Source organism: Anolis sagrei, chromosome 13, assembly GCF_037176765.1.
Source record: "Anolis sagrei isolate rAnoSag1 chromosome 13, rAnoSag1.mat, whole genome shotgun sequence".
NCBI lineage: Eukaryota > Metazoa > Chordata > Lepidosauria > Squamata > Dactyloidae > Anolis > Anolis sagrei.
Window position 1 is genome coordinate 403,465 of NC_090033.1, and position 24,201 is coordinate 427,665.

The following is a 24,201-nucleotide window of genomic DNA, read 5'->3' on the forward strand; positions in this document are numbered from 1 at the left end:
TGTTCTCTTTGACTTCATGGAAGTGCGGGGGGGGGGGGGGGGGGGGAGAGGGAAATCAAGGGCGATGATGTTAAAGTAGGTAACTTTTCCCCTCCTGGCTTCCCTTGTTCCAAAGCGCTGGCATGCCTGGCTCCTCCGTCCACGTTGCCGCGCAACCACGCTCCCCTTCTCCCGTCTCCCCCTCAGGATCCAGAGCATCTGGAGCTGGGTGCTCCCGAGCAGCTTTGAACCCAGACAGAGGCTCGCTTGTTCCTTTTTTTCCTGCCCTAATTACAATCTCCTGACACATCTCTTCGCCTTTAATTAGGATGGCGCAACAACAGCAGGAAGAAACCTTGATTTTGGAGAAGATATATATCTGTGCGTGTGCGTGTGCCGCCTTTCGGCATCACAAACGTCCCTACTGTCCTTCCACTCATTCCCTCCAAAGTTTCAAGGGCAACCTTCTAGCGATGTTCAAACAGGGAAGAAAGCCTCTATGGCAGCGGTTCTCAACCTGGGGGTTGCGACCCCCAGAGGGGTCGCTGGGCCATTTTCTGGGGGTGGCGAAGGCGCCTCGGTTGGCCCCGCCCCCTCAAAATGGCTGTGCGAGGCCTCCCTCGTGTCCCTCGCGCTCCCGCCGGCTGGCAAAGGGGGGTCACCACAATATGAGGAAGCATATTTATGAGTCATGGTGTTGGAAAGGTTGAGCACCACTGCTCTATTGGATAGTGGAGTGGAGTGCCCACCTACACCAAAAGGTGGGTTTTCACAATCCCTATGTGCTAAAATAGCACGTTAGTATACTTGCTAGTATACCCGAGCTCAAAAAAACCAAGATTATGGCAACAAGAATGATTGACAACTGGAAAAGAGAAGGAAAAAACGTGGAGGCCGGGACAGGCTTTGTATTTCTAGGCAGGAAGATGAGTGCAGATGTGGACTGGAGCCAGGAAATCAGGAGACGCTTCCTTCTTGGGAGGAGAGCAAGGACCAGTCTCGATCAAAGAGTGAAGAGTAGAGACATCACACTGGCAACGAAGATCTGCATAGCCAAAGCCATGGTATTTCCCATAGTAGTCACCTACGGATGTGAGAGCTGCAGCAGAAGGAAGGCTGAGTGAAGGAAGAGAAGTGTTTTGGAACTGTGGTGTTGGAGGAAAGTTCTGAGAGTGCCTTGGACCACGAGAAGATCCAACCAGTCCATACTTCAAGAAATTAAGCCTGACTGCTCATTGGAGGGAAGAATAGTAGAGGCCAAGATGAAGTCCTTTGGCCACGTCATGAGAAGAAAGGAAAGCTTAGAGAAGACAACGGTGCTGGGGAAAATGGAAGGAAAAAGGAAGAGGGGCCGACCAAGGGCAAGGTAGATGGATGGCATCCTTGAAGTGACTGGCTTGACTTTGAAGGAGCTGGGTGTGGCCACTTCCGACAGGGATCATAGAATCCTAGAATCAAAGAGTTGGAAGAGACCTCATGGGCCATCATCCCGTCCAATCCCATTCTGCCAAGAAGCAGGAATATTGCATTCAAAGCACCCCTGACAGATGGCCATCCAGCCTCTGTGTAAAAGTTTCCAAAGAAGGAGCCTCCACCACACTCCCTCCGGGGCAGTGAGTTCCACTGCTGAACGGCTCTCACAGTCAGGAAGTTCTTCCTAATGTTCAGATGGAATCTCCTCTCTTGTAGTTGGAAGCCATTGTTCCCTTGCGTCCTAGTCTCCATGGAAGCAGAAAGGAAGCTTGCTCCCTCCTCTTCCCTGTGGCTTCCTCTCACATATTTATCCATGGCTATCATATCTCCTCTCAGCTTTCTCCTCTTCAGGCTAAACATGCCCAGCTCCTTAAGCTGCTCCTCGTAGGGCTTGTTCTCCAGACCCTGGACACATTCCAGCTTAGAGTCAACATCTCTCTTGAATTGTGGTGCCCAGAATTGGACCCAATATTCCAGGTAAAGTGGTCTCACCAAAGTGGAATGGAGCATGGGGAGCAGGACTATCCCTAGATCTAGACACTATTCACACTAACGATTCTAGATGATTGAGCAGTTTGCAGTTTCATCAGGATTCTCCATGGAATTTTAGTTAGTCTTAATGAAAAATATTATCTGCCAATGGATTCTGATTCTAGCAGTTATTTTAATTGTATGCTGTGCTTAAAAAAAGGAAGGAAGGACTGACAGAAGGAAGGAAGGAAGGAAAGAAGGAAGGAAGGAAGGAAGGTGTATCTGCAATGCCGTGAATTGCTCTGATTCTTTTGAAAAGCTGCCTATTAAGCCAGCGATCATTGCCATTACTTCTAGTAACAAACTCCAAAGACTAATTAACAACCTTCGAAACAGGGCTTCCTTTTTCCTGGCTTCAGCAGGCTGCCAGTTTCTTTGGCCAATTCCAAATTCTAGTATTTCTTGGAATGCTTAAAAAGGCTGAACGGGTTTTGTGTTGCTCCTCTCACGGACACCAAAGGTCACTGCGAATTTTGTGATGGAGGGACTGCATAGAATCATAGAATCAAAGAGTTGGAAGAGACCTCCTGGGCCATCCAGTCCAACCCCATTCTGCCAAGAAGCAGGAATATTGCATTCAAATCACCCCTGACAGATGGCCATCCAGCCTCTGCTTAAAAGCTTCCAAAGAAGGAGCCTCCACCACACTCCCTCCGGGGCAGAGAGTTCCACTGCTGAACGGCTCTCACAGTCAGAAAGTTCTTCCTCATGTTCAGATGGAATCTCCTCTGAAACGAGGAGCCCGGCTTTTTCATCCCGGCTCTTCCTATTGAGAGTCTTTCTCTCCTGCTCATTATATCCTCATGCACCACTTCCGTATATATTCCTATTCATATGTACGAGGGTTGAATGAAAAGTAATGCCTCCACCTTCCTTACTTGGGTTTGGATGGGAATATTTTAATAAATCAAACGCAGAAATAATCCTTAGAATGTGCTCTTTAACTACCACTATTCACTTTCCCACATAATCGCCAGACAATTGGATACATTTCTGCCAACAATGAACAAGTTTTCTGAAGAAGTCTGTGCGCTTTCATTTCAGGCGTCAGCATCCTGGGTATCCATCGTGCACAGATCTTCTGATAGCCAAGCAAAGCAATAATGTGACCCACACGTTCTTGTGAAATGCCAATTATGTTCTCTCAACATCTTCATCAGAAGCATAATTATGTCCCCGCAGATCTTCTTTCGTTATCGGGAACAGATGGAAGTCAGATGGTACTAAATCCGGACTGTATGGAGGATGCCGTATGGTGGTGAGATCCAGTCTCTGAAGTTTCAAGTCTGTGCGCTTTCATTTCAGGCGTCAGCATCCTGGGTACCCATCACCAGAAAATTGGATACATTTCTGCCAACGATGAACAAGTTTTCTGAAGCCGTCACAGAAGAAGTCGACACTCTGTTTCTCACAGTTCTCTCACAGTTCTCTCATCCTGGGTACCCATTCTGCACAGATCTTCTGATAGCCAAGCAAAGAAGTAATGTGACCCACACGTTCTTGTGAAATGCCAATTATAGTTGAAATTTCTCTCTGAGTGATATGACGATTGTCCTGAATCAATCTGTCAACCTTTTGCTTGTGAAATTCAGTGGTTGCTGTCACAGGACGTCCAACTCTTTGTTTGTCACGCAAGTCAGATGTTCCCACCTCAACATCTTTAAACTTACTTGCCCAATGACGTACAGTACTGACATTAACACAATCACCCCCAACAACTTGCGTTCTCTGATGAATCTCCTTTGGGGTGACACCTTCTGCTGTCAAGAATTCAATGACTGAACGTTGCTTAAGTCACATTGACCAATGGTCTGCACAGAGTTCCATACTTCACACTTTCACAACACAACTGTTCAATGCTAAGGCTTCCCGCCACAATGTAACTGTAGAGGAGAGTCTACTGAACAAGCCAGTACCTGCCGTATACGTTGTTTAAGTTGCATTGACCGACCGTGTGCGCAGGGTTCCATACTTCGCACTTTCACAACACAACCGTTCAATGCTAAGGCTTCCCGCCAAAATGGAACTGTAGAAGAGACTCTACTGAACAAGCCAGTACCTGCCGCATACTTTGCTTAAGTCGCATTGACCAACCGTCTGTGCAGGGTTCCATACTTTGCACTTTAATAACACAACCGTTCAATGCTAAGGCTTTCCGTCACAATGGAACTGTAGAGGAGAGTCTACTGAACAAGCCAGTACCTGCCGCATACTTTGCTTAAGTCGCATTGACCAACCATCTGCGCAGGGTTCCATACTTTGCACTTTAACAACACAACCGTTCAATGCTAAGGCATCCCGCCAAAATGGAACTGCAGAGGAGAGTCTACTGAACAAGCTAGTACCTGCCACATACTTGTACTGCCATCTGCTGAGGAGTTACGAAGGTGGAGGCATTACTTTTCACTTTAACAACACAACCGTTCAATGGTAAGGCTACCTGCTAAGAAGGAACTGCAGAGGAGAGTCTACTGAACAAGCCAGTACCTGCCACACACCAGTACTGCCATCTGTTGAGGAGTTATGAAGGTGGAGGCATTACTTTGCACTTTAACAACACAACCGTTCAATACTAAGGCTTCCTGCTAAGAAGGAATTGTAGAGGAGAGTCTACTGAACAAGCCAGTACCTGCCACACACCAGTACTGCCATCTGTTGAGGAGTTATGAAGGTGGAGGCATTACTTTTCACTTTAACAACACAACCGTTCAATGCTAAGGCTACCTGCTAAGAAGGAACTGCAGAGGAGAGTCTACTGAACAAGCCAGTACCTGCCACATACTAGTACTGCCATCTGTTGAGGAGTTATGAAGGTGAAGGCATTACTTTTCATTCAACCCCATACTAATGATGAAGTCAGACATTGCCATACAAGAAGCTACTGTTCGATATGCATGCTACATATCTTGTAAGTAATACATTTCTGGGGAAATTAGTTACCGATTAGATGGCTAAATTGGCACTCTCAGAATTATTCGCACTCATAACACCCACTAATTGAATTATGCATTTCCACACATAATTTGCCACATGAACTCTTGTGCAATGCTCTTGCTTAATGTGTCACATCACTCCTTTTCCAAATGCCGCTAGGCTCAAAATGCTTTATTCAGTAGGCATGGCTCCGAAGAAAAGCAGGATTCTACTTGCCACGGTGGGTTTGCTAATCGTCCAAAGACAAGTGGCCTTTGGCTCCTGATCTAACACCTCGGAGACACAGTTTACACATACCAAACTGCAAAGAAAAAATATTTATGATGTGTTGACATTGCCTTGGTGCCCATGATGTCCCCTTGTATTCATGGAGACATGAGCGGGGAAACATCCGTATGAGAAACATCCAGAGAACTCTCAATGCCAAGTAGAGAAGCAAAGTCCAACGCAACCCGTTTTGGTCAGAAGTGGATCATGCAACTAACAACATTCACCCACTTTTTCTGTGTTACAACAACATCTGTCACAGAACTCCAGTATGCTGATGACAACGTTGTCTGTGCACATTCAGAAGAAGACCTACAAGCCACTCTACGCACCTCACAACCTCTGAGGATGCTTGCCAGAGATGCAGGCGAAATGTCAGGAGATACCGCTTCTAGAACATGGCCATATAGCCCGAAAAACCTACAAGAACCCACTCTAAACACCTTTGCAGAAGCAGACGAGAAGCTCGGCCTCTCATTGAACATCGAGAAAACCAGCAGAAGGCACCAGCCAAGCCCTCTCCAATGCCAGAAATACAGCTTAATGGTGTAACATTAGAAAACGTGGACCATTTCCGCTCCCTTGGCAGCTACCTCTCCACAAAAGTCAACATTGACGCCGAAATACAACACCGCCTGAGCTCTGCAAGTGCAGCATTTTCCTGAATGAAGCAGAGAGTGTTTGAGGACCGGGACATCCGTAGGGAGACCAAGGTGCTTGTCTATAAAGCTATTGTCCTTCCAACCCTGCTACATGCCTGCGAAACGTGGACTGTCTACAGACGTCAACATTGACACCGAAATACAAGACCGTCTGAGCTCTGTGAGCGCAGCATTTTCCCAAATGAAGCAGAGAGTGTTTGAGGACAAGGACATCCATAGGGAGAGCAAGGAGCTTGTTTATAAAGCTATTTCCGCTCCCTTGGCAGCCACCTCTCCACAAACGTCAACATTGACACCGAAATACACCACCACCTGAGCCCTGCAAGTGCAGCATTTTCCCGAATGAAGCAGAGAGTGTTTGAGGACCAGGACATCCGTAGGGAGACCAAAGTGCCTGTTTATAAAGCCATTGTCCTCCCAACCCTGCTCTATGCCTGCGAGACATGGACTGTCTACAGACGTCACACGCAACTCCTGGAACGATTCCATCAGCGCTGCCTCCGGAAAATCCTGCAAATCTCTTGGGAAGACAAGTGGACAAATGTCAGCGTGCTGGAAGAAGCAAAGACCACCAGCACTGAAGCGATGGTTCTCCGCCATCAACTGCTGGACTGGCCATGTTGTTCGGATGCCTGACCACTGTCCCCCAAAACAATTGCTCTAATCCAAACTCAAGAATGGAAAACGGTTTGTTGGTGGGCAGGAAGAGATGTAAAGATCGGCTCCAAGCCAATCTTAAAAACCTTGGCATAGACACTGAGAACTGGGAAGCCCTGGCCCTTGAGTAGTCCAGCTGGAAGTCAGCTGTGACCAGCAGTGCTGTAGAATTTGAAGAGGCACGAATGGAGGGCGAAAGAGAGAAACGTGCCAAGAGGAAGGCGCATCAAACCAACCCCGACTGGGACCACTTTCCATCGGAAAACCAATGCCCTCACTGCGGGAGAAGATGCAGGTCAAGAACAGGGCTCCACAGTCACCTATGGACCCACCACCAGGACACCGATCTTGGAAGACAATCCTACTCAGACAACGAGGGATCACCTAAGTAAGTAAGTATGGGGGGGGGGACACACTTCCCAGGTTCCCCTTCCCATCATTTTAGGCATTTGCTGTTTCTACTCTAGAGGAGAAGCACTGCAGGCAGGCGTACACGCTTTCTCTTCTGGGCCTGCACCACCCCACATACTCTTTCCAAGTCATTTTAAGGAGGCTTCATAAAGCTGTTTCTACTCTAGAGGAGAGGTGCTAAAAGCAGGCGAGTGTGCTTTCTCTCCTGGGCCTGCACCATGCCTCACACTCTTTCCAAGGCATTTTAAGGAGGCCCAGGGAAGGAAGAGCAGTGACCTGGAGCTATCATCCCTGGGCTTCCTTAAAAAAACCCTCTGTTTTTCTTGGCACGTTTAAGTCTCCTTTCTGCTTTGTGTTTAATGCTTCCTTAGAGCTGTTTCTACTCTAGAGGAGAGGTGCTAAAGGCAGGCGAGTGCGCTTTCTCTCCTGGGCCTGCACCATGCCTCACACTCTTTCCAAGGCATTTTAAGGAGGCCCAGGGAAGGAAAAGAAGTGACCTGGAGCTATCCTCCCTGGGCTTCCTTTAAAAAACCCTCTGTTTTTCTTGGCACTTTTAAATCTCCTTTCTGCTTTGCATTTAATGCTTCCTTAGAGATGTTTCCACTCTAGAGGAGAGATACTAAAGGCAAGTGAGTGCGCTTTCCCTCCTGGGCCTGCACCATGCCTCACACTCTTTCCAAGGCATTTTAAGGAGGCTTGATAAAGCTGTTTCTACTCTAGAGGAGAGGTACTAAAAGTAGGCGAGTGCACTTTCTCTCCTGGGTCTTCATCATGCCTCACACTCTTTCCAAGGCATTTTAAGGAGGCCCAGGGAAGGAAAAGAAGTGACCTGGAGCTATCCTCCCTGGGCTTCCTTAAAAAAGCCCTCTGTTTAAATCTCCTTTCTGCTTTGCGTTTAACGCTTCCTTAGAGCTGTTTCTACTTTCTACTCTAGAGGAGAGGTAAGTGGTAGTACACAGTTTTCTTTTTGTTTGCTGGGATTAATAAAAAAAGGTTAGACTGTGATGCCGAATAGGGGAGCCAGAGCCACGAGTGGCTGCCACGTGGTCCCATTATGAACAGGAATCCGTGCTGGCTGAATGGCACCTGAGCAAACCGAAGAAGCCAGATTAGCCAAAGGAAACGGTTAAAAATGGATCCGTGCACAACGCTAATGTCCACAGATACCACTAGAGAACATCCAGTGGCCCCAGAGCACATAGAGGTCCATAAAAATAGCTGGATACTGTTTTCTCCATTGCTTTTAGAAGAGGACTGTCCCATAGAGAAGTTGGGTTGGGGGGTTGCACCAGGAGAAGTCGTACCATTGCCATGTGCTGGAAGCATGTTTTCCACACAGGATCTCTCCTCTGATTTAGCCAAGGGGAGAGAAACCATTTTGCCATTGCTGCACACACCAGATCACAACTCACAAAGCAATACGATTCCCGTCACTGAATAAGTCCTGAAATTCTCAAATCGAAAAATATCCGGTCACCCTCTTACCAAATGCTTCCCAATGGAAGACACAAATCCTTCTGACTCAGATCACAGAATTACTCACCTTACCACATATGTCATTGACAGCTACGTGAACAAAGATGGACGCCTCTTCCATGCCTTCCAAGTAGACGTGCCGATAGCCTGTAAACAAAAGGAAGCAGAGCAAGCAAAGTGAGTGGCAGACAGAAGGAGTAGGTGGGCCACAAATTATGAAATATAGGATAGAAAGACCACAGAATACGGGAAATACAAAAGTGGTTTGAGTACTAAACAGACTATATGCTGCAGGATTATAGGGTTGAATGAAAAATAATGCTCCCACCTTCGTTACTTGGGTTTGGATAGGACTAAACGCAGAAATAATCCTTAGAATGTGCTCTTTAACTACCACTAGTCACTTTCCCTCATAATCACCAGACAATTGGATACTTTTCTACCAACGATGAATGAAAAGTAATGCCTCCATCTTCGTTACTTGGGTTTGGATGGGAATATTTTAATAAATCAAACACAATAATAATCCTTAGAATGTGCTCTTTAATGACCACTAGCCACTTTTCCACATAACCACCAGACAATTGGATACATTTCTGCCAACGATGAACAAGTTTTCCGAAGTCATCACGGAAGAAGTCGACATTCTGTTTCCACAACCAGTGTCAGCATCCTGTGTACCCATCGTGCACAGATCTTGTGATAGCCAAGCAAAGCAATAATGTCGCCCACATGTTCTTGTGAAATGCCAATTATGTTCTCTCAAGGTCTTCATGAGAAACATAATGATGTCTCCACAGATTTTCTTTCATTATCGGGAAGAGATGGAAGTCAGACGGTGCTAAATCCAGACTGTATGGAGGATGCCGTATGGTGATGAGATCCAGTCTCTGAAGTTACAAGTCTGTGTGCTTTCATTTCAGGCGTCGGCATCCTGGGTACCCATCGTGCATAGATCTTGTGATAGCCAAGCAAAGCAATAATGTGACCCACACGTTCTTGTGAAATGCCGATTATGCTTGAAATTTCTCTCTGAGTGATACGACGATCGTCCTGAATTTATCTGTCAACCTTTTGCTTGTGAAATTCGGTGGTTGCTGTCACAGGACATCCAACTCTTTGTTTGTCACACAAGTCAGATGTTCCCACCTCAACATCTTTAAACTTACTTGCCCAACGACACACAGTACTCACACAGTACTCACATCAACGCAATCACCATAAACAGCTTACATTCCATACGTCACACTTTAACAACACAACCGTTCAATGCTAAGGCTTCCCGCCAAAATGGAACTGTAGAGGAGAGTCTACTGAACAAGCCAGTATCTGCTGCATACCAGTACTGCCATCTGTTGAGGAGTTATGAAGGTGGAGGCATTACTTTTCATTCAAACCTCGTATTATGGAAAGGAGAATTGAATATACAGTTGGATAACCCAATGCTATGTTTCTCAATTGCCCTAATGCCGTGACCCCTTAATACAGTTCCTCATGTTGTGGTGACCCCCAACCATGACATTATTTTTGTTACTACTTCATAACTGTAATTTTGCTACCGATATGAATCGTCATGTAAATATCTGATATGCAGGATGTAATATCCTGCATATCAGATATTTACATGACGATTCATAGCAGAACATGATGAACAGCAGTGGTGACAGTGAGTCACAGTGGAAAATTCCTCTCTTGATGTTCACAGTTCCATAGCTTTCGTTGCCCACGAACAACGCAGTTTTACATTGTTTCATCGCATTTGTAGTGAACTTTCTAATATTTTCACCAACCCCGATGACATCTAGACATTTGATCATCCAACAGTGTGGCAGTGAGTCAAAAGCTTTTTTTGTAATCAATCCAAGTTGTATAGAGGTTTGTTTTGCGGCTTTTGCAATTCTCCAGTATCACTTTTGTCAATCAGAAGCTGATCTTTCGTGCCCCTACTTCTTCTTTTATTGCCTTTTTTGTTCTCCTGGCAAGATGTTATTTCCTCCAAGTAATCCTGGATTTGATCAGTTATTATTCCTGTCAGCAGTTTGAACATTATAGGCAGACATGTTATTGGCCTGTAGTTTCCTGGTATTATCCCTTTTGCTGGATCTTTCTGTATCAAAAATGTCTTCCCAGTTGTTATCCATTTGCTTGTTGTTATTATTATTATTATTCATTTTTTAAATTATTATTATTCATTGAGAGGGCAGCAGCGGAGCAGTTGCAGCAATTCCTAGACGACACAGCCGGACGAGATCCCTTCCAGTCCGGCTTCCGTGCGGGGCACGGGACAGAGACTGTGCTGGTCTCCATCACGGATCACCTTCGATGCCAGCTTGACCAGGGCGGGTCAGCGCTGCTCGTGCTATTGGATCTCACAGCAGCATTTGACACAGTCGACCACAATCTCTTGACCCACCGCCTTGCTGTTGCTGGAATCAGGGGGAGAGCTTTAAACTTTCTTCACAACCGTGGAGAGCGAGTGGAGAGGGGAGGCCTGGTCTCTGAGAGGTCCCCCCCCTCTCTCTCTTGTGGGGTTCCTCCTCAGGGGGCCATTCTCTCCCCTCTCTTGTTTAACATCTCTATGCGACCACTTGCTCAGCTGGTTCGAGGTTTTGGGCTTGAGTGTTATCAGTATGCCGATGACACTCAGCTGGTGCTGAAGATGGAAGGCCGACCGGACTCTGGACCCGATTGTTTCCATCAGTGCCTCATTGAGGCCGTGACTGGATGGCTGCGTGCCAGCAGGTTGAGGGTGAATCCAGCAAAGACGGAGATCCTATGGCTGGGTGGACCGGGCAGTGGGGACATCCAGCTGCCCACCCTGGATGGCGAGGCGTTATGCCCGTCATCATTGGTAAAGAGGTCCTTTTGGACCCTCTTTCTGCTGACAATGGAGGCCCAGGTCTCTCTCCGCCGTGAGCAGAACCGCCTTCTTTCTTTCACCTGCGGCAGGCTAGACGGCTGGCCCCCTCCCTGTCCAGGGACAACCTAGCTACGGTGATCCAGACCACGGTCATCTCAAGACTGGACTACTGTAACACCCTCTACATTGGCCTCCCTCTGTCGGTGATTCGGAAGCTCAAGTTGGTACAAAACGCAGCTGCTCGGCTTCTTGCGAGAATTCTGATGAGATGCCACATAACACCAATCTTATGGCAGCTGCCTTGGTTACCAATTGAGCACCGGATCACTTTCAAAGGGATGGGACTCACCTTGAAGGCCTTGCTTGGTCTGGGGCCAATGTACCTGAGGGACCGCCTCACCCCCTACCAACCCCAGAGATCCCTCCATTCCGAGGACCAAGATCTCTTGGAAGTCCCCAGTGTCAAGACCTTGCGTCTAACGGCAACCAGGCGCAGAGCCTTCACAGCAGTGGCGCCATCAGTCTGGAACACTCTGCCACCTGAAGTCCATGCCTTGCATGGATCACTTTCAAAGGGATGGGACTCACCTTGAAGGCCTGGCATGGTCTGGGGCCAATGGACCTGAGGGACCGCCTCACCCCCTCCCAACCCCAGAGATCCCTCCGCTCTGAGGACCAAGATCTCTTGGAAGTCCCCAGTGTCAAGACCTTGCGTCTAACGGCAACCAGGCGCAGAGCCTTCACAGCAGTGGCGCCATCAGTCTGGAATGCTCTGCCACCTGAAGTTCGTGCCCTGCGGGACTTGCCAGCTTTCCGCAGGGCATGCAAGACATACCTGTTCCGACAGGCTTTTAATGTTTGATACTGTTGTTTTTAAATTGTTTTAAATTGCTTTTAAACTTTGTTAGATTTTAGCCATTCTTGTAAGCCGCTCCGAGCCCCAGGGGAGGGAGTGGCGGCATAGAAGTTTAAATAATAAATAAATAAATAAATAATTTTATCCCACTTTTCTTCCATGGGAATAATTTTATGGTTGAGCAGAGACGATCCTAGGTAATTTTCAATGGTAAGCAAACAGTATTTTGGCGCCCCTCCCCCCCCCCCCCAAACCAATCACTGATATATATATTTTCTGTTTGTCGTGGGAGTTCTGTGTGCCATATTTGGTTCAATTCCATCATTGGTGGAGTTCAGAATGCTCTTTGATTGTAGATGAACTATACATCTCAGGAACTATGACTCGCATATGTCAAGGTCTATTTTCCCCCAAGAGTGCCCCAAGAGCACCCCTGGTGAAAATAAACTATACTGCAAAGGCTTACTTTGCGTAAGAGTTGAGCCGCACCTGGTCCAGATCCATCATTGCTTCCCCTGAGCCGTGGGAGTTCAGTGTGCCACATTTGGTTCAATTCCATCCTTGGTGGAGTTCAGAATGCTCTTTGATTGTAGGTGAACTATACATCCCAGTAACTACAACTCGCATATGTCAAGGTCTATTTTCCCCCAAGAGTGCCCCAAGAGCACCCCTGGGCAACATCAACTCAACCGCAAATGCTTACTTTGCGTAATGGTTGAGCCGCCCCTGTGGTTGAGGGTCACCATAACATGAGGAACTGCATTAGGAAAGTTGAGAAACACTCATCTATGGAAGGTAGGTAAAGGTAGTCCACTGACATGAAGTCCAGTCATGCCTGACTCTGGAGTGTGGTGCTCATCTCCATTTCTAGGCCAAAGAGCCAGCGTTGTCCGTAGACACCTCCAAGGTCATGTGGCCATAGGCATGACTGCATGGAGTGCTGTTACCTTCCCGCCGGAGCGGTACCTATTGATCTACTCACATTTGCATGTTTTCGAACTGCTAGGTTGGCAGTTCCATCTATGGAAAGCTGGATGGTAGAAGGCCCCTGACTCACTTCATCCAGAGAGCAAAGCTCGCCGGATGATGCAAACGAGTGGCGTGTGCAGAATCGAAATGATTCACCTGAAAGTCTCTTTGCGACCTATTTATTAGCACACCAAACTACTTTCTACCTTTCGGCTCCCTCCCATAGTATTTACTCGGGGGGAAGAGGCGCGTTTGCAGAGCAACCGAGGAGCCCAGCTCTTTTCCTTCCCGGCACTCTATTCTCCTTGTTATCATCGCTGTCGTCAATCTCGGCATTGCGAATGCATTATTCCCTGCTCCCTTGGAAGCCCTTATTAATTTCAGAGTCAGATCTTCTTCCATTCATGCTTCCCTCCCCACTTTTTTTTATTTTATTTTTCGGAGCCAGATGGATTCTTTCCTCTCCTTTAAAGCATTTTCGCTTGCCAAATTCCTTCTTCCTTTGAAGAAGACGGAGAAGAAGAAGGGGAGAGAAACAGAACAACAACAACAACACAGGGTGCTTTTATCTGAGTCGCAAAGGCACAAAAATAATGAAGGAGGGAGGGCGGACAGGGGGGCAGTGGGAAATGTGTTAAAAGCCCCCGGATTTTTAAGATACTCCGTCACCAGCCTGCTTCTCACATTATAGGCTAATTGCAGCTGCTGGTGAACTGCCAACGAAAAAACAAGCCCAAAAGAGGCTCTGGCTGCTTTCAAAAGGGCTTTGAAGCTTCCCCCATTGGCGTTGAGATCCCTCCCATGGAGATGGGCTTGTGCGTATTGGGAGCTGGAAAATGCAATCGCCAACTTCCAAACACCCATCATTATAATTTATGGTGGGAGGAAAGGGAGGAAGGAAAGAAGGAAGGAAGGAAGGAAGGAAGGAAGGGAAGAAGGAAGGGAAGAAGGAAGGGAAGAAGGAAGGGAAGAAGGGAAGGAGGAAGGTGGAGGAAGGGAAGAAGGAAGGAAGGAAGGGAAGAAGGAAGGGAAGGAGGAAAGGGTGGAAGGATGGAAGGAAGGAAGGAAGGAAGGAAGGAAGGAAGGAAGGAAGGAAGGGAAGAAGGAAAGGAGGAAGGTGGAGGAAGGGAAAGATGGAAGGAAGGAAGGGAAGAAGGAAGGGAAGGAGGAAAGGGTGGAAGGATGGAAGGAAGGAAGGAAGGAAGGAAGGAAGGAAGGAAGGAAGGAAGGGAAGAAGGAAGGAAGGAAGGGAAGGAAGGAAGGAAGGAAGGAAGGAAGGAAGGAAGGAAGAAAGGAAAGAAGGGAAGGAGGAAGGTGGAGCAAGGGACCCCTATTTCATATCTTTTATTTGGGGTCAGTCAACACAGTCAGGACCTTCATCAGGATATTGCTTTAGTTTCCCCCAGTCTCTATTGGAATGAATAGAGACTATTCCAGACCACGGGGGCCGGATGTGGCCCTTGAGCGCTCCTCTCTCACACCATCCTATCCTTCCTTCCTTCCCTCTTCCTTCTTCATTCCCTTCCACCCTTTTGTCCTTCCTTCCTTCCTTCTCTCTTTCTTCCCTCCATTCTCTTTCCTTCCTTCCCTTTTGTCTTTCCTTTCTTCTCTCTTTCCGCCCTCCCTCCATTCTCTTCTCCCCTTCCATCCATCCTTCTCTTCCTCCCTTTCTTCCCTTTCCTCCCTCCTTCCACCTTCCTTCCCTTTTGTCTTTCCTTCCTTCTCTCTTTCCTCCCTTCCTTACCTCCCTCTTTCTCCTTCCACTCTTCCATCCATTCTACCCTTTCGTCCCTTCCTTCCCTCTTCCCTCCCTCCATTCTCCTTCCTTCCCTTTTGTCTTTCTTTCCTTCACTCTTTCCTCCCTCCCTTTCTTCCCTTCCTCCATTATCTTCACCCTATCCATCCATCCATCCATCCTTCTCTTCCTCTTCCTTCCCTCTTCCTTCCCTCCTTCCTTCTCTTTCTCCTTCCCCCTTCCTTCCTTCCCCTTTCTCTTTCCTTCCTTCTCTCTTTCCTCTCTCCCTTCCTCACCTCCCTCTTTCTCCTTCCATCTTCTCTTCCACCCTTCCGTCCTTCCTTCTCTCTTCCTCCTTTATTTCCTCTCATCTCTTTTCATCCTTCCTTCCCTTCCACCCTTTCATACTTCTCTCTTTCCTCCCTCCCTCAATCCCTCCCTTCCCTCCCGCTTTCTTCCTCCCTCTTTCTCCCCCTCTCCATTCCCTGCCACCCTTCCTTCCATCCTTCCCTTCTACCCGTTCTTCCTTCCTTCCTTCCCTTTCCTTCCATCCTTCCCTTCCACCCTTTCTTCCTTCCTTCCTTCCTTCCTTCCTTCCTTCCTTCCTTCCTCCCTTTCTTCCTTCCTTCCATCCTTCCCTTCCACCCTTTCATCCTTCCTTCCTTCCTTCCTTCCTTCCTTCCTTCCTTCTTCCCTTTCTTCCTTCCATCCTTCCCTTCCACCCTTTCATCCTTCCTTCCTTCCTTCCCTCTCTCCTCCCTCCATTCTCCTTCCTTCTTTCCCTTTTGTCTTTCCTTCCCACATAGTGCCTTAGCTATTTTGAAGAAGTAAACTTGGTCTCTCTTCTAGGAACTCTGTTGGCTGGATCTACACTGCCATATAATCTGTTTTATAGGTTTTGAACTGGATTATTTGAGTCCACACTGCCATATAATCCAGCTCAAAGCAGAGGATTCAAAAATTCCAAAAACCCATTACTGCAGCCTCATATAACTTAATGGAAGTTACTATGTATCCTTGTTTGTTTGTTTGTTTGTTTCCTTCCTCTGGCCCTACCACAGCCATCCACGTAGCCTCACCATCACAGTCACAAAACATTGGCCGACACAAATACAGTGTTCCTTCTCCGCTTCTTGGTTCGCTTTATGCGGACTCGCCATATCGTGGTTTTTTCCTCCACCTTGAGCTGCGGGAGGGGGGAGGAGGAAGGGGGAGGAAGAGGAGGGGGAGGGGAGCCAGGCGCTCCTCCTCGTGGCCTCTGCTGCTCCGCTCTCCTTCCTCGGAAGCCCTGGCCCAGCCTGGCAATGCCATCAAAGACACCCAAGGGGCCTCCAAGGCCAGAGAAGAAGAGGCAGCGAGGAAGAGAAGGCTCCGACCACTTGTCGCTATCCTCCTCCACCTCACCGACTGTGCTCCTGCCGGCTTCGGAGGCTCCTTGGCCACCGTTGATGGCGCTGCCAGGCTGGGCTGAAGCCCCAGCCCAGCCTGGCAGCACCATCAATGGCAACCAAAGGGGCCTCCAAGGCTAGAGAAGCAGAGGTGGCGAGGAGGAGAAGTTAGGGATTCCTCATCTTTGGAAGAGAAAGGAGAGCAGGGAAGTGCTCAGGAATTGGAGGAGGAAGAAGAATCAGATGATGAGGCTTTGCAAGTGCCCGCATTTCTAGAGAGACCAAAGGAAACAGAGCCCAGACGACATTCAGCTAGAAGAGCTGCTAGAAACGCTGAGCTAATTGGGAGACGCCCTAGCACCTCCTGCTATAAATCAGAAGCAGGAGCAGTCAGCTTTCGCTGGTAACAACGACTCTGATGCTGATTGAACCTGCTTTGAGTCTGCTGCTAAGGACCGTTGTCTGATGTAAGACTGCTGTTTCTTTTGGCACTTTGTAAGAAACTTTAATTTGTGTCTACATTAAGACCTCCTTGCTTTTCTTCAACTGCATTTGCTTGTGCTTTGTGTTTGCTGAAGTAAAGCATTTTCCTTTTACTTTCAACATTGTATTAAGGCTGTTTTTGAAGGGCAAATCAGGACAGGAGGCTCCGTCCACTTGGTGGTGGCCTCCTCCTCCTCCTCGCCGCTTGTGATCAAGAAGCCTCCGAATCCGGCAGGAGTACAGGCGGCGAGGAGGAGGAGGCTGCCGCCAAGTAGGCGGAGCGTCCCTATCTTGTGGAATTTCACTTATTGTGGGGGCTCCTGGAACGGAACCCCAGCAATAAGTGAGGGAACACTGTATTAGCCCTGTTTTGGAGTATATTTGACCTGCTGATTCCAAAAATGGCACCAGTTTTCTCCTACACAGAACATACTCGTTTTCTAGGGCTGGGCGGTTTCGTTTCGTTAATTCGTAATTCGTTAAAAAATTCGTTAATTTTTCAATTACAAAACGATAATGAACCAGTCTGGAGCAATTTTTAAAAAAAACAAATTTTTAAATCGTTTCGTAAATGTTTTGTATTTCGTTATTGTATTCGTTTCGTTATCGTTTTGAGGTAGTTTCGTTATTATTTCCGCATGTCTGGGGCAAGTTTTATAGTTGTTTTTGGTTTAATTAAGCTTCAGAAGTTCCCCCTGTCCCATTTGGAGGTTTTTTAGCGTATTGCGCGGTCGCGTCCGCCATTAACGAATCGTTTCGTTATTGTTTCGGAAATCGATTCGTTATTGTTTTGTAATTTTTTCACATTTACGAAATTTCGTAAATATCGAACTTTTTTAAAGGAAAATTTTGTAATTATTTTAAATAACGAAACGCAAAAAACCCCAAAAAACGAATCGATTTTAGAAACAAATTTTTCCGTTGTTACCCAGGCCTATCGTTTTCATTTTATTTATTTATTTACAGTTTTTCTATTCCGCCCTTCTCACCCCGCAAGGGACTCAGAGCGGATTACAGTGTACACATATATGGCAAACATTCCATGCCAATTTTGACATACAAACATATACAGACATACACAGAGGCTATTTAACTTTTTCTGGCCGCCAGGGGAGCTGTCGCTTTCATTGTCCATCTGCGACACTGATGAAGTACTTCCGCATTCCCTGCATGCTTTGCTGGAGTCTTCTTTTATGACCTCGTAAATTAGTTCATTTAGCCTCCCCACACTTTAAGGTGGTACCTTATTTTCCTACTTGACAGATGCAACTGTCTTTTGGGTTGCAAAGGTCGACAACAGGCTACACAATTGGTTGGAAACCCACTCCAACCCGGGCTGGCTTCGAACTCATGACCTTTTTGGTCAGAGTGATCTTAATTCAGCTGACACTCCGCCAGCTGCACCACAATCCCGGTGTTTTTGCTTGCAATTTGTTGTGCTTAATAAGGAATGGTTGCTTACCATTCACAGATGCAAGTGGTCACCTGTGAATGCGATTTTACAGCCACCACGATGAAGAAATAGTTTTTCAAAAGTGCTGAAGAACCCTCTGCTATGCGAAAAGGCCCTAAAACTCAAAAAGGATTGTGCGTTGAGTTATGCTGGGTAGCAACACCCACACGAACAAGGAACCTGGCGAGAAACCTTCCTTGCCCAATGTTTTCCCCTTTCCGTATTTGAAAACAATGGCGACGCGCACCACCGCCTCACCTGGCATCATGCTCGTAAACGATATCGTCCGCTGTCCGATGAAATCCCTCCCAATGGGATCGTGATCCCACACCAGGAACCGGATCAATGCAATCTCGGGCATGCAGATGGTGAACACCAGGGTTTCTTCCCACATTGGATTGAAACCTGCAAAGCAGACAGCTTTATTGTGTCTAGGAAGACAAATGCTGGAGCAAAGGCAATTCATAGCAGCCTGCATAGGAAAGGATCCCCCCTCGCGCCATATGTATATCATGCACGGATCTGGAAAATTAGCTTTTTTTCTTCCAGAAAGGAAAAATCTATTCAATCCGTTTTTTAACATTTTGCATGAAAGCACACACAGAGAAGAAGGAAGCCAGACAGACAACAATACAGTAAGGTTCCTGTAGCGAGGGCCGGGTCAATGACCTTGGAGGGCCGTATCCGGACCTTGGGCCTTAGTGTGAGGATGCTGTCACTCCATCCTCTATGACGAAGAGCCATCAGGACTTCCTCGTTCCAGCATTTTCTGATCTTCTTTTTCTTTATGGTGTTGTAAAACACCTCCCTTGCATTTAGTGGTACCTAATTTCTCTAATTACAGCTAAAGCTGTTTTCAAACTGCTTAGGTAAACAGTGAGCAGGGCTGACGGTCAGCCAATCACGCCAACCTGGGGCTTTGAACTTGAAACTTTTCGGTTGATAGATCTTATAGTTGCTGATGATTTACTAGTTGTCCTAAACCTCCGGCCCAGCGTGGTTGGTGGGGACGAGAGACAGGGCCTTCTCAGTGGTGGCCCCTCGGCTGTGGAATTCTCTCTCTAGCGATATCAGAACAGCCCCCTCCCTCTTAGTGTTTAGAAAGAGAGTCAAAACCTGGCTCTGGGAGAAGAGCAGTGCAGGAATGTTAGTATGTTTGGTGAAGTGTGAATTTTAACCTAGTCATGTATAATTATAGGTAGGTGTTTAAAGGGGTCAGTATTTAAAATAGCATAACTAGAGGGATGGTAGCCAGCTCAGCTCACTCTGAGATGAGTTGCCATGGGAAAAGGGGAGGAGCCAACTGTCACTTGGCTAGAGCAGGCATTTTAAAATAGGCAGTCTGTGGTCAGAGAACCGCAGGGAAAGCTGGTTCTACTGTGTTGAGAATCAGGAAGGTTTAGGCTTTTAGCCTGTGTGGTTTAGATAGGTCAAGTTGACTTATTTAGATTAGTAGTTAGGGTTTGAGCAAAAAGGGGAAGAGAACCCCAGTAATGATCTGAGTGATCTGTTAAGGAAAGAAACACATTTTGAAGGAAATAAGTTTAAAACCTGTTTAGTGGAAAGAACAGTCCTCTTAAAAGTTGTTTTATGAAATGTTATAAATGTAACCACTAAAGGAATGTACCTCTAGGAGTTAAGAAACATCGAAACCATTAAGCTTCTATACTTCAATAAATTTTACTCTCTTATTACTGTTATTACATTTCCATTATTTTACTCTATTATTATTTTTATTGCATTTATTATTTTACTCTATTATTATTGGAAGGATATGGAAGCCCATTTACATCGACGAAGGTGAGAATAATAGTTTAATCAGAGTTGGACAGTCTTATTTTAAATTACAGTATTATGTAAGTGTTTTAAAAACATTTAACCTACTGATGCTTCAATTAATGTAATTTTATTGGTATCTATTTTTATTTTCCACCCTTGGCTTATACTCGAGTCAATACGTTTTCCCAATTTTTCGTGGTAAAATTATGTGCCTCGGCTTATATTCGGGTCCACTTATACTTGAATATATATGGTAAATAAAGTATATCATATTCAATTAGACTCTCTCACAGACTCTGGTCTCCTAGTCATCTTACCAGATACCACTCTGCAAGGATTTGGACTAAACATAAAGAAGACTTTCCCAGATAGAAGGGATGTTCATGCCGTGGAATGCTCACTTACATTGAGTGTTGGTATAGTTTTAAAATAGTTTTAATCAGATCTACAATAAGCAAAGTGCTCAAATCTTGATTAATGGAGAATTGGGGTTGCCTTTGAAGACGGCCCGGAAGCTCCAACTAGTCCAACGTTCAGCAGCCATGATTCTAACAGGAGCGGAGCGCAGGGAGCATACAATCCCCCTGTTGCGCCAACTCCACTGGCTACCGATTTGTTACCGGGCTCAATTCAAGTGCTGGCGTTGGCCTTTAAAGCCCTAAACAGTTCCAGCCCAAGATACCTATCCGACCGCATCTCTGCCTATGAACCCACCAGGACTTTGAGATCTTCCGGGGAGGCCCTGCTCTCGATCCCGCCTACTTCACAGGCACGGCTGACGGGGACGAGAGATAGGGCCTTCTCGGTGGTGGCCCCGCGGCTGTGGAACGCCCTTCCCACAGATATTAGACTAGCTCCATCATTATTGGTATTCCGCAAAAAAGTGAAGACCTGGTTGTTCGAGCAGGCGTTCGAATAGTTAGTGCAATGAGTGTAATGAAAATAGGAATGGAACAATGGATGACGGATCTGGATCATGTTTTCAGTGATGAGACGCCAGTGAATGGCTATTGTTGTTAATTATATAGGATTGTATAAGGTGTTATGATGTTATTGTTTTTTACCATGTTCTGTAGTATCGTATTTTTGCTGTTCTGTTGTTAACCGTTGTGAGTCGCCTAAGGGCTGAGAACAGCGGTATACAAATAAAGTAAATAAATAAATAAATAAATTGGCAAACCCATGGAAAATACCGAAAGTCATTTTTCACCACTGCTGTTTCTAATGGTGACAGAGGCATGAAAAGAGCAATAGGGGCTGAAAAGGACATCGGAAGGGCAAATGTGCAATCTACAGACTAATACGTTTGCAGATGATTTGATGGTATTGTTAAACGATCCATTGTATACAAGTGGGATTTTGGACTCTATCTTGAAAGGTCTGTTGTCTGTGATAGAAAGGGCAGATGACATGGCGAACGATCTGAAGAGAGAAAGTGGAGCGTCCTACCGTTGTCATCCACCACTCTTGTCTGCTCTTTACAGCAGTCCACCGGCAAACCGATGAGCTCCACCTCCACAAATGGGTCTATAATCTGGAAATGCATAAAACATTTGGTAAATTAAAAATAATTTTGTCAGTTGTAGTACTTACTTTTCTATCTCCCAGACAAAATAAATCAACTATAATAATCATAGAATCATAGAGTTGGAAGAGACCTTGTGGGCCATCCAGTCCAACCCCATTCTGCTAAGAAGCAGGAATATTGCATCCAAAGCACCCCTGACAAATGGCCATCCAGCCTCTGTTTAAGGAGCCTCCACCACACTCCGGGGCAGAGAGTTCCACTGCTGAACGGCTCCCACAGTCGGGAAGTTCTTCCTCGTGTTCAGATGGACTCTCCTTTCTTGTAGTTGGAAGCCATTGTTCCATTGTGTCCTAGTCTCCAGGGCAGCAGAAAACAAGCTTGCTCCCTCCTCCCTGTAATTTCCTCTCACATATTTATACATGGCTATCAAGTCTTCTCTCCACCTTCTCTTCTTCAGGCTAAACATGCCTAGCTTTTTAAGCCGCTCCTCATAGGGCTAGTAATAATAATAATAATAATAATAATAATAATAATAATAATATATCTACACATGAGCAAAGGTGGGATAAGCGAGACTCTATTGTATATATAACCCCCCCTTGCCTTCTTTCCAACAGACCTCACAACCTCTGAGGATGCCTGCCATATATGTGGGTGAAACGTCAGGAGAGAATGCTTCTGGAACATGGCCAGACAGTCCTGAAAACTCGCAGGAACCCAACGCCATTTTATTTTTACTTTACAGGGGCATCCCAAATACTTCTTTTCTGCCTCCGCCCATACTTGTTTTGCACTAATCCTTAGGCTTGGGTAACCACGGAAAAATTTGGTTCTAAACTCGTTTTGTTTTTAGGGGGCCCTTGCGTTTCGTTTTTTTTTAATGATTCCGAAATGTTCCTTTAAAAAAATTCAAAATTTACGAAATTTTGTAAAATTACGAATTGATTCGTTAATGGCGGACGCGATTGCGCGATATGCTAAAAAACCATCTCCAAATGGGAGAGGGGGAACTTCTGAAGCTTCCCTCTCCCTCTGTTGTTGACTGTTGGTGTGAGAAAACACACAACAGCTATAAAATTTGCACCAGGCATGCGGAAATAATGACGAAATAATGACGAAATAATGACGAAATAATGACGAAATAATTACGAAATAATTACGAAATAATTACAAAATAAATTGGAAAAATTGTTTCGAATCTAATTTACTCCTCACACTATTCCGGCATGGCTCAATATTGGATCATAAGTTAATTTAAATACGAATTAATAACGAATTACGAAATTAACGAACAAAACCGCGCAAGCCTACTAATCCTGTTGCGTTCTACTTAATATAGAGACCAAATATTCCCAAGAGTCAAAACGAAATGCCCTCACAGCTACAGAATGGAGATCTGACACTGTTTCCCCTTGGCCGATCAGCCCATAGCTGCGGGTGGGGACCAGAAGCCACCCACAGAGCCCTTTCCCAAATTTCCAACCAGTGGGAAAGCCTGAAAGCAAATCCACTTTGGAGCAGGACTGGGGGATGGTGGAAGGACTTTGTGCAAACAGGGTCCGGGAGGGGCTCCAAAGGAAGTCCCATCCATCTTGGCCGACAGTCCCAGAAGCTTTGTGGGTTTGAACAGCCTCCTTTGGAGGTGTTTTTCTTCTTTCCGTCCAGAGAGGTGACATGAATAGAGTCCCTGTTGAATGGATGGAGCGCCTTGGCAGGGCTCGGCCATCTCCCCAAAGGCGCCCCGTGGACAATAAAGCACACTTGGCTCTTTCCACACAAGGAGAAAAGAACGGAGCACCTGCTCGTCTTGAAGAAAGAAACACGTTACATAATCTGCCCCAAAACGAAGCCGTAGTCTCCTTCTCCCTCTGCAGTCGGAAGGGAAGAAAAATGGGTGGATATTTCAAACTATCTACAGCCTTTTGAAAACAAATTTCACATGGTAAAGGCATAGTCTTTGTCTCTCTTTGTCTCTCTCTGGGTAGCGATGTTCAGATGTCACAGCAAACAGGATTAAACAACAGCAACAAAACTTTTGCGTTGACTGCAAAGAAGAAAGCACATTGGAACAGACTGCTGGATTGTGTGGCTCGCTGTTGCAAAAAGGGACTTTCTGTCAACCGCTTGTTGGTTGCAATGGCCAAACTGGACTTGACTGTGTCTGAACAAGTCCGAATCAGAAGTCAGTATCTCCTCTTACATAATGATTCTGGCTTATCACAAAAGCCACCTCAATAAACTGGGAAAGGAGAGACCCTGATTTGATCAGCAACCCGTAGGAGTCAAGTGAGAGTGAGCAAGGATTTTGTAGGAGGGGTTGTTCAAAAAGTTTCCACACTTCCATATTTTTGTTGGAAATGATGATGGTGGGTGGCAGGGGCGGCTCAACCATTAAGCGGAGTAAGCATTTGCGTAGGGCGCCGTATCACCAGGGGGTGCTCTTGAGGGGACCCGGGCACACAGGAGGAGCAGGAGGAACAGCCCCCAAAGGGACAGCAATGGCTCGCCATACCCAGCGCAGCCTTGCCTCCGTCCCAGGATAAGCGCTCCCCTGTGACGCCTTCAGGAGGAGGAGGAGGCGGAGGATAAGCATGGCCCCTTCCTTCCTTCCTTCCATCTCTTGCACTGCAGGGCTTGCTTTCTCTTTCGTCATCCATGAAAGTCCTGAAAGTGAATCCCTGATCCCTTCCCCTTTCTCCCTCCCTCCTTCCTTCCTTCAGTTCCTTCTCATCGCTCAAGTTTCACCTGCAGGCTGTGTTT

The 24,201-nt window shown here is 46.4% G+C and overlaps 1 protein-coding gene across 7 annotated transcripts in view; it reads right to left on the reverse strand.

Moving 5' to 3' along the window:
* The window catches only part of PLCH2 (phospholipase C eta 2), a 325,113-nt gene that overhangs the window by 25,652 nt on the left and 275,260 nt on the right, over positions 1 to 24,201 (reverse strand). For all 7 annotated transcript variants that reach the window (XM_067472946.1, XM_067472943.1, XM_067472942.1 and 4 more), the window contains 3 exons: positions 21,363 to 21,447; positions 18,393 to 18,539; positions 8,458 to 8,537 (listed from right to left, as the gene is read on the reverse strand). In XM_067472946.1, coding sequence (XP_067329047.1) covers positions 8,458 to 8,537; positions 18,393 to 18,539; positions 21,363 to 21,447 — 312 coding nt within the window. The remainder of the gene's footprint in view (positions 1 to 8,457; positions 8,538 to 18,392; positions 18,540 to 21,362; positions 21,448 to 24,201) is intronic.